This window comes from Ursus americanus, chromosome 29 (genome assembly GCF_024610735.1).
Source record: "Ursus americanus isolate L20-20 chromosome 29, mUrsAme1.1.p, whole genome shotgun sequence".
NCBI classification, from domain to species: domain Eukaryota; kingdom Metazoa; phylum Chordata; class Mammalia; order Carnivora; family Ursidae; genus Ursus; species Ursus americanus.
The window spans coordinates 32,827,996-32,843,950 of record NC_142155.1 but is presented as its reverse complement, the minus strand read 5'-3'; the positions used below and the strand labels follow the sequence as shown (position 1 = coordinate 32,843,950).

At 60.4% G+C, this 15,955-nt stretch overlaps 1 protein-coding gene across 1 annotated transcript in view; it reads left to right on the top strand.

The window, feature by feature from the left end:
- TTBK1 (tau tubulin kinase 1) overlaps positions 1-15,955 on the top strand; it is a 35,062-nt gene that overhangs the window by 190 nt on the left and 18,917 nt on the right. Inside the window, exons 2-12 of the mRNA XM_087857110.1 lie at positions 4,486-4,633; positions 4,841-4,914; positions 5,107-5,247; positions 6,009-6,113; positions 6,484-6,549; positions 6,948-7,040; positions 7,126-7,251; positions 8,552-8,706; positions 9,734-9,965; positions 10,218-10,396; positions 13,111-13,672. Of these exons, the coding sequence (XP_087713236.1) occupies positions 4,486-4,633; positions 4,841-4,914; positions 5,107-5,247; positions 6,009-6,113; positions 6,484-6,549; positions 6,948-7,040; positions 7,126-7,251; positions 8,552-8,706; positions 9,734-9,965; positions 10,218-10,396; positions 13,111-13,672 (1,881 nt within the window). The remainder of the gene's footprint in view (positions 1-4,485; positions 4,634-4,840; positions 4,915-5,106; positions 5,248-6,008; positions 6,114-6,483; positions 6,550-6,947; positions 7,041-7,125; positions 7,252-8,551; positions 8,707-9,733; positions 9,966-10,217; positions 10,397-13,110; positions 13,673-15,955) is intronic.

Genomic DNA, 15,955 nt, shown 5'->3' with positions numbered 1-15,955 from the left:
GGGAGGAGAGGAGAGGAGAGGACCGGAGACCTGTTAAAACTGTTGTCCCCCACTCCTCTCCCCTAAGAGGGAGGCGCCCCCGAGTTCATCTGCATACTGCTCGTGGTCACTATTTCGGCGTACACTTGTGGACAATCGCGTTCTCCCAGCGCCCTCTCTCACCCCTTTCCCTGCTAGGTCACGTTGCTCGGGCCCAGCCTGGAACAACTCCTGGTTGGACGTCGGAGCAGGAGCTGCAGAGCTCTGTGTGGGAGGCGGGTGGGGTGGGGGAGGGGACTCTTTAGTTGCCGGACCTTGGAGAAGGGCAGTGAGTGAGCATGTGTCCCTCCGCTTCCGCAGAGGACAGAAAGGCCTGGCTTCGGGGAAAGAGGCCCTGCGGGCTGCTCCCACCGCAGCCGCACTCCATCTTCTCCTTCCACCCTCCTCCCCTCACTGGTTCCTGCGGCAGGTGCAAGACGCCGAGACTCCATGTCCCAGCGTGCCTTGCTTCTCCAGCCCAGGACTTCAGGCTGTTCAGCCTGCTGGGAGTTGTAGTCCGAGGCTCCTCACGGGTTTGGGCCTGGATGGGAGGGGGACGTGTGAGGGTTTGAGGGGAAGGCAGTGTCTGGGGGAGCGGTACCTATCGTAAATCAATCCCTGTGCACCCCCCTTTTCTTCCGTCGCTGTCGCTTAAGAGCTCTCTGGTGTCCTCTTATCATTGTGGGGGAAGGATGGTGTAGGGCGGATTGCAGGGTGATGGTGTGTGAGCTGGTGGGTCTGCGCGGTGAAGTGGGGGAGCCTGGAGGAGAGGAGGGAGAACAGCACAGGCCTACACTGAGCCTCTGTGTGGGGGTGTGTGGGAGTTGAGGGGGGAGGCTCAGCTCACCTGGGCTGCAGGGTTGAGGGGAGAGTGGGCCTGGGGCCTAGCTGGTCTCCATGGCAACAACCACCCTTCTGGCAGGTTCCCTAAAGGGCCCAGGGATAGGGGCAAAGGTGGCGTTGTCTGAGATGTCTCTGGGATTGAGAGAGGTGGTGGCACTGGAGGGCCAGAGAGCTGAGGGAAGGGGCCATCTAGGTCCCAGAGGGGACTTCCTGAGCCGGAGAGTGACAGGACAGAAATTGGGGGAGGAGGAGCCAGGGTGGTAATCAAGGGAATGAGGGTCTGGCAAAATGAGGAGTGTTCTTTCAAAAACCCTCTGGGTCCCCTGACATGAGAGCTTAGTCTGACAGATTGGAGGCAGAAGGACATTTGCCCTGAAGAGGTGAGAAAAAGATGGTGTTCACACCAGACTGAGTTTGGGTTAGAACTTTCCACCGGTTTTTGAGGGAGGCGGTGGGAGATGAGTAGGGAGAGAAATGGCAGGGGCGGAGTTGGGGGAAGGGGCAAGCGTGCAGTCTGCCAGGCTGACCTCTCTTTACCATCACTCCGTCCCTGGCTCCTGGAGAAGTAGAGAGGGTGGGGTGCCAGATGTCTCCCCTCTACCATCTCGCCGTGAGGGGCGGGAGACAGAGACATGAGGCAGAGCTCAAGAACCAAGAGCACGCTGCCCCAAGAGAAAATGAGCCGGCCAGGAGAAAGGGAGGGGCGGTGGCCCTGGGCGGAGTACTTACAAATAAGAACATTTGACCCTTCTTGAGGGGTGCTTCTCAGAATCAGAAGCGCAAACAAACCACGACTCAAAAAACAGCATCCGTTTTGAGCACTTTCAGTCGCCAGACACTGTGCAAAATGCCTTGCATGCATTATCTCAACAAATAAGGGAGTAGATATTATTACCCCCTTTCCACAGGTAGAACAACTCTTTCGTTTTACAGAGGAGGAAAAGTGGAGGCACAGAATTTAAGAAACTCACTCCAGGTGACCCAGAGCTGGGCCAAGAAACCAGGTTTCCCTTTTCCTAAGTGAATGCTGGTCCCATTGTGTCATATTAGCCCTCCCGTAACCCTCCTTTACAGGGGAGGGGATCCTGAAAAAAATTAGGCGGGGAAGAATAGGGTCCGGCAAAGGGAGATTAGGAGAACATTCTGGTTGCCTGGCTTGGACAAGGCTGCATTATGGCTTTCATGGGCCCTGGGCGCTTTTGCCTTCACGGACCCCTTTCTCTATAACAAAGTACTAAAAACTAAATTTTATAACTGCACTGGATATAGAGGAATGAATTAACATTATATATCAAAATGTTTTGACTTAAGAGGTCATTTGTTTTCCCTCTGATTTAAAAATATTGAAACATTTTTATGGCCCCCTAAAAGTATTATGGGCCACTATGCCTGCTCTGCCCGATGGATAAGTGGGGTCTATAGGGCCTGGGGAGGAGGGGTGTTAGGTGAGTGGGTGGGTGCAGACCCCCAGCTTGCTGCGCCAGGGAGGTGGGATAATGGGCGTGGGGGCGGAGCAAGGAGGGAGTTCAGGGGGGAGAAACAGCCTCTGCTTGGAAGTGAAGATGGCAGAGAAATACCACTGGCCACCCTTGGAAATTGGGGAGCGTGTATGGGAAATGTCTTGGCTGCCCTGAGCCCTCCTTACCACCTCCAGTGGGGATTTTGGAGCCTGACAGACTCGGGCTTGAGTCTCAGCGCTCACACCTTTAAGCCCTGTGCGGTCCCAGTTGCTGTGATATCACGGTTAAGAGTGTGGGTTCTGCCTCGGACTGCCCGGGGTTAAAGGAAACCTGGCGTTGCTGCTTACTAGCAAGTGTGACCTGGGGCAGACTACTTAACTCCCTGCGCCTTAGTTTTCCTTCTGTGCAAAATGGTGACTCTTATGACCTCCCACACCTGTGTTGTCAGGACCCTTAAGGGGATGAGCTGAGATGCTGTCTGTGAGTGTGGAGCACAGAACCCAAGATGCGGTCCTTGTTCCCTCCCCCTCCCCCTTTCTTCCTTGCTCACACACAACAAATCATAAAGGATTCTAGAAGAGACTAGAATCTCCCCTGAGTTTAAACTTCTCCAGAGGGAGACATGCCGCTGCTTTCCTTGAGTCTGCATCTGTCCCTCCTGATTCTGAAATTCTTCTAGGAGTCTGACTTAACTTTTGTCTCAAGTTGAGAGAGACTCTGGTTTCAGACCCTTCTTTCTCCTTTCTCTTTCCCTGTCTCCTTCCTGGGCACAGAGCCTCCAAGATGCAGCCAGATGTCCACTTCTCTCCTAAATCTGCCATCTTCCTTTCGTCCTTCTATCTCTTCCTGGAGTGCTTTCAACTGTAACCCGCTGGGAACTCCCGGTCCTGGGCTCTGCCCTGCCCCCTTCCCCCCTCCATCCCCACGCTTCAGCCACCATTAAACATTTAATGGGACCTGAGTGCTGAATAAATGCTAAGGGGAGGGCTTGGAGATGCAGGAGGCTCAGAGCCCATTTACGGGCTGGCTGATCAGAGCAGCCTCTGCCCAATCCCTGGCAAGCCCAGCTGTGCTGGTGAGTTAACAAGCCAACAGGAGGCAAGCGAGCGTTCTGGAAGATGTTCGCGAGGGCAGGCCACCCGTGAGGCGAGCTGTACATCTTTTTTAACCAAATGAGTCCCAACTTAGAACTCAGCACCTTCTCCTTGTCCCTCATCATTGCCAGCAGCGCACTCGCTCGCCAGGAGCCCTGGCGCCTCTGACTTGAAATGATTTTACTCCCTCCCCATCACTCAGCTTTGCTCATTTCCCCTGGCCGACTCTTCCTCCAACACAGTTCTCCCCTCTGCCTTTTCTCACTGCCTGCCCTGGGATGCTGGAGGAGGAGGGCCTAGAGGGTCAGGTCTGTACTGCCTCGTCCCCTGGGTTGGGGGTGGGGGGAGGATAGACAGACTTTTCAAACCTGCATTCCCACCAGAGTCCCGCAGCGCCCCCTGTCCCCAGAGAAGGCTCACCCTGGTTTGGGGCATCTGACCAGGGGTCTAGGGAGTGCTGGGAGCTTCGGCAGCAGGCATGGGCTGTGAATACCCTTCCTTGAGTCTCCTCCCCAAATACCACCCCCCCCATTACTCTCTCCCTTTAATGACACCTGTCAGGAGACTGCCAACCCCAGGAAGGGGCGGCTTCTCCGGAGGATCTGCCACAAAGCTGGGAGGTTCTGGAAACTCATTTTCTTTCTGGATGGTGGTGGTTCAGTCTAGTTGCGGGATGGGGGAAGGGTGATATTTCTTGTCCTTCCAGAGAAGAAAAGTTTCACGATGGCCCCTGATCTCTTCAGAACACTACACAGGCTCGTCTCCATGTCTGTATGGAGTCAGAGGTCTCATACCCTCTCCCACTGCCCACTCTGACATCCAGCCGTGTGTGTGTGTGTGTGTGTGTGTGTGTGTGTGTGTGTCTGCACACCCATGGGCTCAGCTGTCTCTGGCACTAGGAGAGGAGGTAGGGGCACTGGCGGGGAGGGGCGGCGAGGATGGCAGACACAGGTCCTCCCCTTCAAGGTTAGCCCTACCCCCACCAATGAAGGGTAGAGCCAGCAATGGATGCCGTGAGGAGCTGCAGAGCCTGATCCCTGTGTTTCCTACCCCCTCTTCCGTCTCCGTAGCTGAAAAAGATCGGGGGTGGGGGCTTTGGTGAGATCTACGAGGCCATGGACCTGCTGACCAGGGAGAACGTGGCCCTCAAGGTGGAGTCAGCCCAGCAGCCCAAGCAGGTCCTCAAGATGGAGGTGGCTGTGCTTAAAAAGCTGCAAGGTGCGGGCCAAGGGCAGGAGGCTGGGGTTGGAGTCAGGGGGTGGGGAGAGCTGGTGGGGGTGGCGAGATGGGGCGGTGGTGCTGAGAGGGGCAGGGGGAGGTGGTGGGAGAAGTCATGGGACCAGAACCGAGAGCGCACGGGAGCCGGCTCGGGACTGGAAGTGAGGAAGGAGTGGGAGCTGGGAGACCCCTGTCTGTGCCCCACAGGGAAGAGCCATGTGTGCAGGTTCATCGGCTGTGGCCGCAACGAGAAGTTTAATTACGTAGTGATGCAGCTCCAGGTGAGTGCCCGTGGGGGCCTCCCTCTGCTCTCCCCCAGGAGCTTGGGTTGCGACCGCTGGGGTGGGGAGTAGGGCACAAAGCTTGGGGGATGAGGCCGGGCAGAGCGTCCCGGTGGTGCGACGGTGGTGCGACGGTGGTGCGACGGGGTGGGCGCAGGGCAGCTGAGTCCAGCCGGCCCCCGCCGCCCCCAGGGCCGGAACCTGGCCGACCTGCGCCGCAGCCAGCCGCGGGGCACCTTCACGCTGAGCACCACGCTGCGGCTGGGCAAGCAGATCCTGGAGTCCATCGAGGCCATCCACTCCGTGGGTTTCTTGCACCGCGACATCAAGCCGGTGAGGGCTGCCCCACCTGGCCCCTCCTCCAAAGCACCCCCTCTCCACCTCTCCTGGTCCCACGGTTTCTGCTCCAGAGCACTGGTTGGGGCAGGAATAGCCTCTTCCACCTGCCCCTTCTCCTCCTCTCCCCTGCCTGCCAAGAGCACACACCCCTGCCTGTCCGTGGCCTACATCTCTTCTCTGTTCTTCTCTTCTTCCCCCCTACCCCTGCCCTGACTAGTCCTTGAACTTCAAAAGGTGCAGGGGTGGGGGAAGCACAGAGGAATCTTGAGTGAAAGGGACTGAGGGGCTGGGCTTGGTAAGAAATTCCAAGGAGCTGATTATGTGGGATCTTGGATCTGGGTGTTGTACAAACCTCCAGTTTAAATAAGGGCTGACAACCAAGGTCCAGAAAGATCGGTTGAATGGGCCAAGGTCACACAGCAAGAACAATGCAGGTCTTCTGCTGCCTCAGAGCAGGACAGTGACACTAAGCCACACGGCCCTGCTGGGGCGTCCCAAGGATTGAGGGCGGGACACACACCTCGGTTCAACCCCCAGCTGGGTCATCGCCTGCTGTGTGACCTTGGAGAAGCCCCGGAAGCTTTGACCTTCAGTCTCCTCATCTCTAAGATGAGGGTAATCCCATCTGCCTCTCAGCTGGGACACAACCAGCTGCGGTACATGGTGGTGCTCGCGCTCAGACACGCTTCCTGGCGCCCCGCGAGGTGGGCCAGGGGGGGCTGGAGCCCCACGGTCACAGCTGTTGTCTTCCCCAGTCAAACTTTGCCATGGGCAGGCTGCCCTCCACCTACAGAAAGTGCTACATGCTGGACTTCGGGCTGGCCCGGCAGTACACCAACACCACGGGGGACGTGCGGCCCGTGAGTACCGCCCCTCGCCGGCTCCCCGACCCGGGAACCCTTCATCAGTTTTTCCCCGCAGCTGCCTAAGCAGGCCCAGGCTGGGTTCAGTACGAGCAGCGCCCAGCTCAGTCCTGAGACTCTCGGCCCTTCCCCTGGCTCACAGGGCTCCTGGTGGATGCATAGCCGCCCCCCGGGACCCGGCTGCCCACCCGGGTCCGGCGTGGACACAGGGGCCGTGAGCAGGGTCAGGAGGCAGGGGTAGGACTGGGGTTGGTGTGTCAGGCCTGGGGGAGGGGTAGGGAGTCAGGGCTCGGCCAGCAGGGTGGTGGAGATGTGGCCGGAGTCAGGGGCAGCCCGTGAGGGCCCTGCTGTGTTCTCCCTTTTGCAGCCCCGGAATGTGGCCGGGTTTCGAGGGACTGTTCGTTACGCCTCAGTCAATGCCCACAAGAACCGGGTGAGTGGCAGAGCCGGGCCTGAGGAGGCGGGGGCGGCAGGGCCCCGGTCAGGGGCAGAGCGTGCCACCGGGGAAGAGGGCAGGGCGGGTGGCCGTCGAGGTGGGGAGAGAAGTACGGGGCAGAGGCCGAGAGCTGGCACGCCAGAGACCCTGGCTGGAAGAAGGCTCCGCTGCCGTCTCCCCGCGGCCGCACCTTCTTCCTTGTGTCGGGGGATTCCCTCCTGTCTGGTCGCACCATCAATGTGTGTGGGGTGAAGCAGCATGGACAGAAGTTTTGACACTGGGATTCTGCGTGTCTGGCGGGTCATGAGGGATCCCCCTCGGGAAGGGTCAGCCCCCCCCTCCCCCGTCCGAGGGAAAGACCTGAGAGCTGTGGGTGACTCCCCTCGCCCCCCCAGGAGATGGGCCGCCATGATGACCTGTGGTCCCTCTTCTACATGCTGGTGGAGTTTGCAGTGGGCCAGCTGCCCTGGAGGAAGATCAAGGACAAGGTGAGGCCCCTGCGGCTGGGTCTGAGGAGGCGGAGGGGGCGTGGGGGCCCGGGGGCTCCATCACCCCGTGCCCTCTGGCCTCCAGGAGCAGGTAGGGATGATCAAGGAGAAGTATGAGCACCGCATGCTGCTGAAGCACATGCCTTCCGAGTTCCACCTCTTCCTGGACCACATCGCCGGCCTCGACTACTTCACCAAGCCCGACTACCAGGTGGGAGCCTGCCGCCCGGCCCCCGCACCCCTGGACGTCTGCGGGTGACCGTCCCCAGCAGCACCCGTACTGCCGAGGCCCCGCTCCCCTGCCAGCTGAGCCCTGCGCATCCCCCGCCCCCACCCCGTCTTCCAACTGCATGACTCTGTTTCGTGCTCTTGTAAGTGGTGTTCACAGCTGAGAGTTACCAACAGCTTACCCTCTTCTCAGTGCTTTTCACGCATTAACGCATTTAAACTTCAAAACAAGCCTCTGGTGATAATGTGTGTTCCTTATGTGATTATTCTAACACTTCACAATTAACGAAGCAAGTGCTCTCAAGTGCTTCACACCAGAACCCTGCATTGTCCCCATTTCACAGATGAGGAAACTAAAGCCTGATAGCACGGTCGGGAGCAGGGCTGGGCTCAGGCACATCTTCTGACTCCTAAGTCCAGGACTTTCTCCAAGGTCCCACCATCACACCCCTAGGGGACTCACTTAGACCCTAACAGGAGATCAGCCGTGTTCTGCCCAGGACCCACTATGTGCCAGGCACAAGTCTACACACCCGAGGGAGCACAGCGACAGGCATACAGGGGGCCCTCAGCAAAGTGGGTCCTGCCAGCAGAGAGACCCTGCCCTGCATTCTGGAGAGAGCTAAGTCAGAAGTGGAATGGTCTGGGGGCCTCTGACGGTCTCCAGGTGCCCACCGTGTCCTGAGCCTAGAGCCCTGGTGGTTGGCAGGGATGCCTCACTTGGGCAATAGAAGGCCCTGCCCCCCAGTCCTCCTCGTGGGGTTCCCCAGACCAGACAGCTGCAAGCAAGCGAGCACACAGTGTGCTGGCTGCTAGGAACAGAGAGTGGCAGATCGGGGAGTGTGTGGGTGGGGGAATGAGGGAAGGCTTCGTAGAGGAGAGGACTGGTGGGTTAGGCTGGGCCGCTAGAGGCAGCAGCCTGTGCAGAGCGTGACCCCAGGTGGTGGCTTTGGGAAACTACCAGAGCTTCCGGGCTGCTGAGGCTTCCTGAGATGGTGGGGAGGGCAGAGTGGGCTGGGGATGGTAAGCAGGGGACAGATCTCAGAGGGCTGGTGTCCAGCCCGTGGGGCTCAAACCAAGATGGTAATTTGCATGCTGATTTGCGTATCATGTGCATGTTTTCATTTAAAATCAATGTGCCCTTCTCCTTCCAGTGCCCCCTCTCGGCCCATCCCTGTCCTGGAAGGTCCCTCTCTTCCCCCTGCAATCTCGGCAACGGCCCCCCTCCTCCTGGCTAGCCCCAGGGTCACCTCTCTGTCCTCCCGCCACCCCCACCCCTGCAGTTGATCATGTCGGTGTTTGAGAACAGCATGAAGGAGCGGGGCATCGCTGAGAATGAGGCCTTTGACTGGGAGAAGGCGGGCAATGATGCCCTCTTGTCCACGAGCACCTCTACTCCACCCCAGCAGAACACCCGGCAGACGGCAGCCATGTTTGGGTGAGTCTTGGGAGGGACAATGGCCCAGTGGGGGTCCAGGTGACACCTGCCCGCGACTGTTGCCCAAAAAGCCAGTCCTCTCCTCCTCTGCAGAGAAGAATCGCTTGGGAATTCCTGGAGCCGTATCTCTACAGAACGGGGACCACGATGTGCCGTCAGGCCCTGCGGAGGCTCCTTTCTGGAGCCCCTGCCCATGTCTCTCCCTGGTTCCTCCCTGGGCGCACCTGGTTGTTCTTCCTATTCTTGGTGCTCAACAGTGGGTTCTCGAACTGGGAAACTCGAACCCCAGGCAGTTCTGCCACACCTCACCTTCAACGTGGGGACAGGGTGGGCGTCCTCATTCGGAGATTTTGACCTTACTGGGGAGTGTGGAGCCCTGAGTGCAATGACCCGAGCCCCACAGTTTGTTTCTGTTGCTCGCACGCATTCCTTCAGGGGACGTGGCTTGAGCCCTGGCACCTGGCCCTGTGGGGCTCGGAGAAAACACCTGCAGGCCCGTCCTCAGAGTGCTCGTGGTTGGGTCTGGGATATTTGCCATGGCCCGGTCTGCGGTATCAGAACTGGGTGACCAGCACAGAGACTAGAGGCACTTGAGGGGGGCGGGCAGAGTGAGGAGGGGTCCCCCAGCCTGCCCCGGGGAGGAGCCAGGGAGAGACATGGGCAGGGGCTCCAGAAAGGGGCCTCCGCAGGGCCTGACAGCACATCGTGGTCCCCGTTCTGTAGAGATACCGCTCCAGGAATTCCCAAACGGTCCTTCTCTGCAGACCCAGTGCTGGTCTACATGAGGCCGGCCAGTGAACTGCAATGGAAACCTGGCAGGGCCGGGAAATGGGTCTCCTAAACTGATGGGGTGATGTGGCGCCCGTGCTGGGCAGCTGCATCTCCTTGGCGAGCCGGGGATGGTGATGGGCCCCGCTGAGGCCTCCCTTGTGCCGGTTTCCCGGGGTGGCAGTGATCTGTGGGGCCCGTGCTGGGAGGAGAGAGCCCCCCTGCCAGCCTTGCCCACGGCCCTTCCCGGCCTCTCCAGGGTGGTCAACGTGACGCCGGTGCCCGGGGACCTGCTCCGGGAGAACACCGAGGACGTGCTGCAGGGCGAGCACCTGAGCGACCAGGAGAACGCACCCCCAATCTTGCCCGGGCGGCCCCCTGAGGGGCTAGGTCCCAGCCCCCACCTGGCCCCCCACCCCGGGGGTCCTGAGGCTGAAGTCTGGGAGGAGACGGACGTCAACCGAAACAAACTCCGGATCAACATCGGCAAAGTAACTGCAGCCAGAGAGAAGGACGTGGGTGGCCTTGCCCCGCTCCCACCCTGGTTCCCAGCCCACGGCCCCCTTCCCGCTCCTCCTGTGTACCCTCTCCCCGGCCACACGCCCGCTGGCCCTGCCTCCATGGCCTCGGCCCATGTCAGGATCACCAGCGTCGACCTCCCGCTACCTCTTTCACCCTGGGAAAAGCACTTGACCCACAGCCACCCTGTCGGCCCCCGTTCATGGGACTCCCCTCTCCTGCAGACCCCTTGTGTGGTGGAAGAGGAGCAGAGCCGAGCTGTGGGGGTCCCTAGCTCCCCGGTGCGTGCCCCTCCAGACTCACCGACAACCCCAGTCCGTTCTCTTCGCTACCGGAGGGTCAACAGCCCTGAGTCCGAGAGGCTTTCCACAGCGGACGGGCGGGTGGAACTGCATGAGAGGAGGTAGGTCTGGGGCCCGGGGCGGGGTGGCAGGGGGTACAGCCAAAGGCCCCCTGGTCCCTTCAGCCTTCGCTCAGCTGCTCTACAAGAAAGATCAGATTCAAGGTGGAGGTAGGCGGGGACCCTGGGAGTGTTGAGGGGGGTATCCTTGGGCCTGGGGTCGGACTTGGTTAGTCAGTGACAAGGCCTGGAGAGGGGTGGGGGGTACAGAGGTCCCAGCTCACGCCACAAAGGGATGTGGGGTGGAGGCGGGCTGTAGGAGGGGTAGGCTGGGTCCCCAGGCCCAGGAGGGGGTGAGGGGTGAGCCGGTAGGTGGGTGTGCTCCCAGAACCTCTCCCTAGAGACTCATTACTGATGCCTCAGAGCAGCTGACTAGGCTCCCTTCAGCTTTGGGGGAGGGGCCTGGGAGGAGAGCTCAGGGAGCGCTCAGCTCCAAGAGGGGGTGGATCAAGTTTTGGGGGTCAGGGCTCAGGGATCTGAATGTCACAGGGCGGGGGGGAGGGGAAATCTGGTTGGTGGGACGGAGAGTTTAGAGCCAAAATGAGCCTTCAGGATGGAGGGATGTGAGGGTGGCCCATGGCCATCAGGGACCAGCGTCAGAACCCCACCCGAGGCCTCTGAGAGATGTCCCCACCCTGGCCTGGCTCTGGGTGGGGCTTCACCGCCCAGCAGGGCTGCGGTCTTCTCTGCACCAGGAAAGGGGACTTTTCCCAAGGCCCAGCTCAGGAGGATGGGGTACTTTTTCCCATCCACGCTGTGTGCCTTCTCCTCCCCACCTCACCCATGGCCCCTTCTCTGGATTCTGCTCCATACTGTACCCTGCCGTTGGGATGGGACACCGTGCCCCTTTGAAGTGTGGCAATACTCAAGACAGGAGAGGCCTATGCCAGTCCTCGCAGCAACCCCAGGACGGAGGGACATGGGCCCTGTGCCCAGGTTGCCGACAACCCTCACACTCTCACACTCACACTCACACAGGTTGGCCTCCCTGGGACTGAAGGCCTCGTTTGCATCCATGGTAGCCCAGAGGGTTGAGGAAACAAGGAGAACCAAGGGAGGGCAGTGTAGAAGGGGTATCAGTGGAGAGGACAGGTGGGAATGCCCTGAACAGACAGTCCTGAAGAGCAGATTGGTTTGACTCAGAGAGAACCCTTGTTTCAGGGCTAATATGAAGAGGAGACAGCTGAGGAGAAATGTTCTGGAAGGGAAGGTTCAGGATCTTGTAGGGCAGGGCAGAGGGTCTGGGTGGGTTCTGGGGCTCTTGGGAGCAGGAAAAAGGATGAAGCAGATGAGATTGGATGGCCCACCTTCCCCTCCTTTCTTCACCCCCTTTCCCCCACCTTCAGCCCCTCTCTTCCTTGGGCACCGTCTCACCTTTATGTCCATCAAAACAAACCACGCGCTCAGGAAAGGAAGCCACATCAGCCATTTCCGGGAGACCCTGGATGGCCTCCCTCAGGGATGTATGTACTTTAAGCCTTATTCAATCAGTAAAAATCTCGTGGAGAGGGAGGAGGTAAGTCCCACAGACCAGGGTGGGAGGAGGTTGAGAAAGCCGCACAGTGGCTCGAGCCGCACCCCCTTCTCTCACAGGCTTGAGGCTGGGGGAGAATAAGAGTCAGCCCCCCGCCCACAGCCGAGTGTGAGGGTGTACACCACCCTGGGGAGCTAAGCCTCCGTGGGTCTCAGTGGGGGGCGCCTTTCCTACAAGCAGCAAAACCTTCACCTCGGGGCTGATTCCCAGCCCCCTCCCAGGCTGAGAACCTCTGGAAGTAATGTGAGGTTCACCGCACAGTGGAAGGTAACAACAGAAGAGATGTCCCAAGGTAGGATCCCTGGCCCAGCGTGACCTAGCCCCTGCCTGGCGGAGCTCACGGCCTCTTGGGGAGGCAGATATGTAAACACACGTGCTCCACTCCTTGGTGAGAGGGGTACACAGACCGCTCTGGGAAGACAAACTAGCCCCCGAGCAGGACAGGAAGGCTCCCCACAGGAGGTGCCATCCATGCCTGGTGGGATGGCAAAGGGTGTGCAGAGAGGGACAGGCGTAATGGCACCGAAGTTTGAACACACGGGCAGTTTGGGTAAAAGCCAGTGAATCGGAGGTGGGTCTGGCTAGGAGAATGGTGAACCTGGGCCTTGGCCTGGCCACTTGAGTGCCAAACTAAGGTATATGGACTTTGTCCTCAAGGCTGGGAGCCACTGGAGTGGCTGGGAGTGTTGAGGGTGGTGAAACCAGCCAGGCAGGCCTGGAGGGTGGTGGTAGAAGAAGCTAGAAAGACCATCTACCCACTCAAGGGCAAGGTGGGTGCTTTTGCCCTGACGGCAGCAGGAGGGAGCCTCTGATAGGGTGTGAGCACTGCACCGGGAGCATAAAGTTGGCTTTCGGGAGATTGGGTTTCCCGGGTGGTCCCGAAGAGAGTGTTGCTTGGGCACAGGAACCGGGTTTTATTTTCTGTGTGTTTGTATTCCTGGAACACAGTAAGCATCCGAATCCTTGTGTTGAGCGAATGAATGAATGAACGCGTGAATGGATGGGCTCTCTAGGGCAGTGAGGTGGGCGGGGCGGTGAGCCGGGAGGCGAGGAGGCCTGGCCCCGGTGGGAGAGATGTTCTGCTCAGCGGGCTCCAGGCGGCGCGCTCCCCCTGGCCTCCTGCTCGGGTTCCTTGGAGATTTGGAGAGGCTGGGCACTGAGCCTCCCTCGGGTGGCTTTGCAGGTCACGGATGGACCTGCCCGGCTCCCCCTCGCGCCAGGCCTGCTCCTCGCAGCCGGCCCAGATGCTGTCAGTGGACACGGGCCACCCCGACCGGCAGGCCAGCGGCCGCATGGACGTGTCCGCCTCCGTGGAACAGGAGGCCCTTAGCAACGCCTTCCGCTCCGTGCCGCTGGCCGAGGAGGAGGACTTTGACAGCAAGGAGTGGGTCATCATTGACAAGGAGACAGAGCTCAAGGACTTCCCCCCGGGGGCTGAGCCCAGCACGTCAGGCACCACGGACGAGGAGCCTGAGGAGCTGCGGCCGCTGCCTGAGGAGGGCGAGGAGCGGCGGCGGCCAGGGGCAGAGCCTACCGTCAGGCCCCGGGGCCGAGGCATGCAGACGCTGGCTGAGGAGGACCCTCGGCAGACTCCATTCCAGCCCCTCCCACCCCAGCCGAGCCAGGCCGAAGGCCGGTCAGAGACGTCGCAGCCCCCCACGCCCGGCAGCCCTTCCCACTCGACCCTGCACTCGGGACCCCGCCCTCGACGGAGAGAGTCGGATCCCACAGGCCCGCAGAGACAGGTAAGCTTGGGCTTGCACCCCACTCCCCAGCCCTGGATGCCCATAGTGTTGGCCTGGAGTGCTCCCCGTGGGCTCCTTGGGGGCTGCTGACTAGCACCCGACAGTTGCAGGCTGCGGGGAAGGTAGACAGGTTTAAGGGTCCAAAGCCACACTTGGGGGAGGCCAGAGCTTCCCAGAGGAAGTGCCCTCCACGGTCTGAGCTGAGTCTCGCCTGATGAGCGGCGTCAGTCAGCTGACAAAGCAGGAGAAAGGCCTCCGGGGCCAAGGGGACCGTGCGTGCAAAGGCCTGGCGGCCGTCAGAACCCGCTGCCCTGATGGTGTGTCGCAGGGCAGGTGAGGCTGCGAGGCAGGTGCCCGGCCCGGCCCGGAGGGCCTCGGGGCGAAGCTAAAGGGTGAGGGTTCGATGCAGAAAGCTCGGTGAGCCACCCAAGGCTTTTAAACAGGGGTGTGCCATGATCACATCGGTGCTCTTGAATGATCCCTCTGGCTGCTGGGTGGGTGAAAACGGATGAAAGGGCCCAGAACTACAAGCAGGAAGGCCCCATGGCAGGCGCCAGCAGGAGAGCACCCTGGTGGCTTGGACCAGGCAAGGGGCTCTGGATGTGGGCAGGGTGGATGGAACCAAGAGGTGTTCGGGAGAGGACTGAGGGGCTGTGAGCAGGGGTTCTCGGCCGATGCCAAGAGTTCTGGGTGGACAGTGGTGCCATCACGGAGTGGTTTTGAAGGGAGCGTGGCTCCTCAGAGGGGCCGGGGAGAGCCAAGGAGGTGATGCTGGAGGGCTCCGGGGCTGTGCCGCGTTCCACTCAGTCACCCCATGTCAGGGGCGTGCGCCAGGTGGCTCTGGAAAATGCCAGGGTTCAGGGCCAGGGTCAGATCAGTCTGCTGCCTGTGCAGATTGGGAGGCCGGCCTGGGAGCACGTGGGTGCCTTGGAGAAGAGCAGCCCCAGGCAGGGCTGTGTCCAGTCCCCATCCTCTTGTCTAGAAAAGACGGCCTCAGGGGTGTGCATCCAAGCCGTGCCATGGACTCTGAAAACTGGGGGCTTAGAAAGTGGGAACTCTGAGCCCCCACCCAGAGAGGTCCTAGCCAACCTGAGTTGGAGGCTCAGCCAGGGCAGGGTGTGGGCCAGCACGACTGGGTTGGGGACCTTGTTCCCACCATGGCCAGCACTGGACAGAGAGGAAGCTCTGTCTCACTCCTCTCTCATTTTTTCCTGCACTCATTCAGCTGTTGGGTACCGAGTCCTTCCACACTTGCTGAGCATCTGGCCTGTGCCGGGTACCAGAGGCATCAGAGGTCATAGGAAGTGCAGAGTCTAGGAGGGGAGGCCGACAGTGGTGGTGTCGGGTAGAGAGACAGCCCAGAATCAAGGTCAGGGGGCCGGGGCTCTGGACCTGGGTCCTCTGCTGGGCCCCTCCTGGTGACTACAGGCCAACTGGGTCTCAGAGAGGGAGCTGAGCTCTCTGGGAGGTTTTCCTCACCTTCAGATTCCTCCCGGGTCCTGGGAATGGTCCTTATAGGAGGGACTTGCAGCCGCGCGGGTAAGGAGAGAGAGACGGGGAGCGGGCGGGGGCCTCGTGTAGACTCAGGGTGGGGCTCAGGTCCTGCTGCGCTGTGGGCACGCAGTGAGTGGTATGTGTCTGGAGGGCGTGTTAGGTATTCCTGGGCCTTGGTTTCCCCACAGCACACAGCAGCGAAGCCGGTTAGCCTTCTTCAGCTGTGTGCGTGTGCACGTGTGTGTTTCCGTGTCTGCGTAGCTCAGGCGTGCACGTGGGTGTGGGTGTGCGCACCGGCGGTCTACGCAGCATGCAGCGGGTCTGCGGGAGCACGGAGAACCCTGGAGGCCGGGATGGGGGTGGCAGAGCTGGAGGGCTGAGAAGGATCAGAGCATAATTCCCGTGACAGTGACCAGAGCCGCACTGTCGCAGCGCCTCCGTACGTCACGTGTGTCTTCCTTACAGCAGTAACGTGAATAAGGCAATCCCCCCCTTTAAAAGTTAAGGAAACCGAGGCTGGGAGGAGCTAAGCCTTTAGCCCAGGCTCGCCAGCGGTCCAGAGGTAGAGCGGGGTGAGCGCGGGGTGAGGCCTGTGTGTTTAGGAGAGGAGCACACGCAGGCCACAGAGAGCCCGAGCGCGTGGGAGGGGGGCATGCACACGTGTGTGTGCACCTGCTGCCGGGGCCATGTCAGCAGGTGCGCCTTGGGCACAGCAGTGCATGCGGTGGCCTGTGTGCGCGCGCGCGTGGCGGGTGACAATACCGAGTATTCGGTGTAGCACAGTACAGG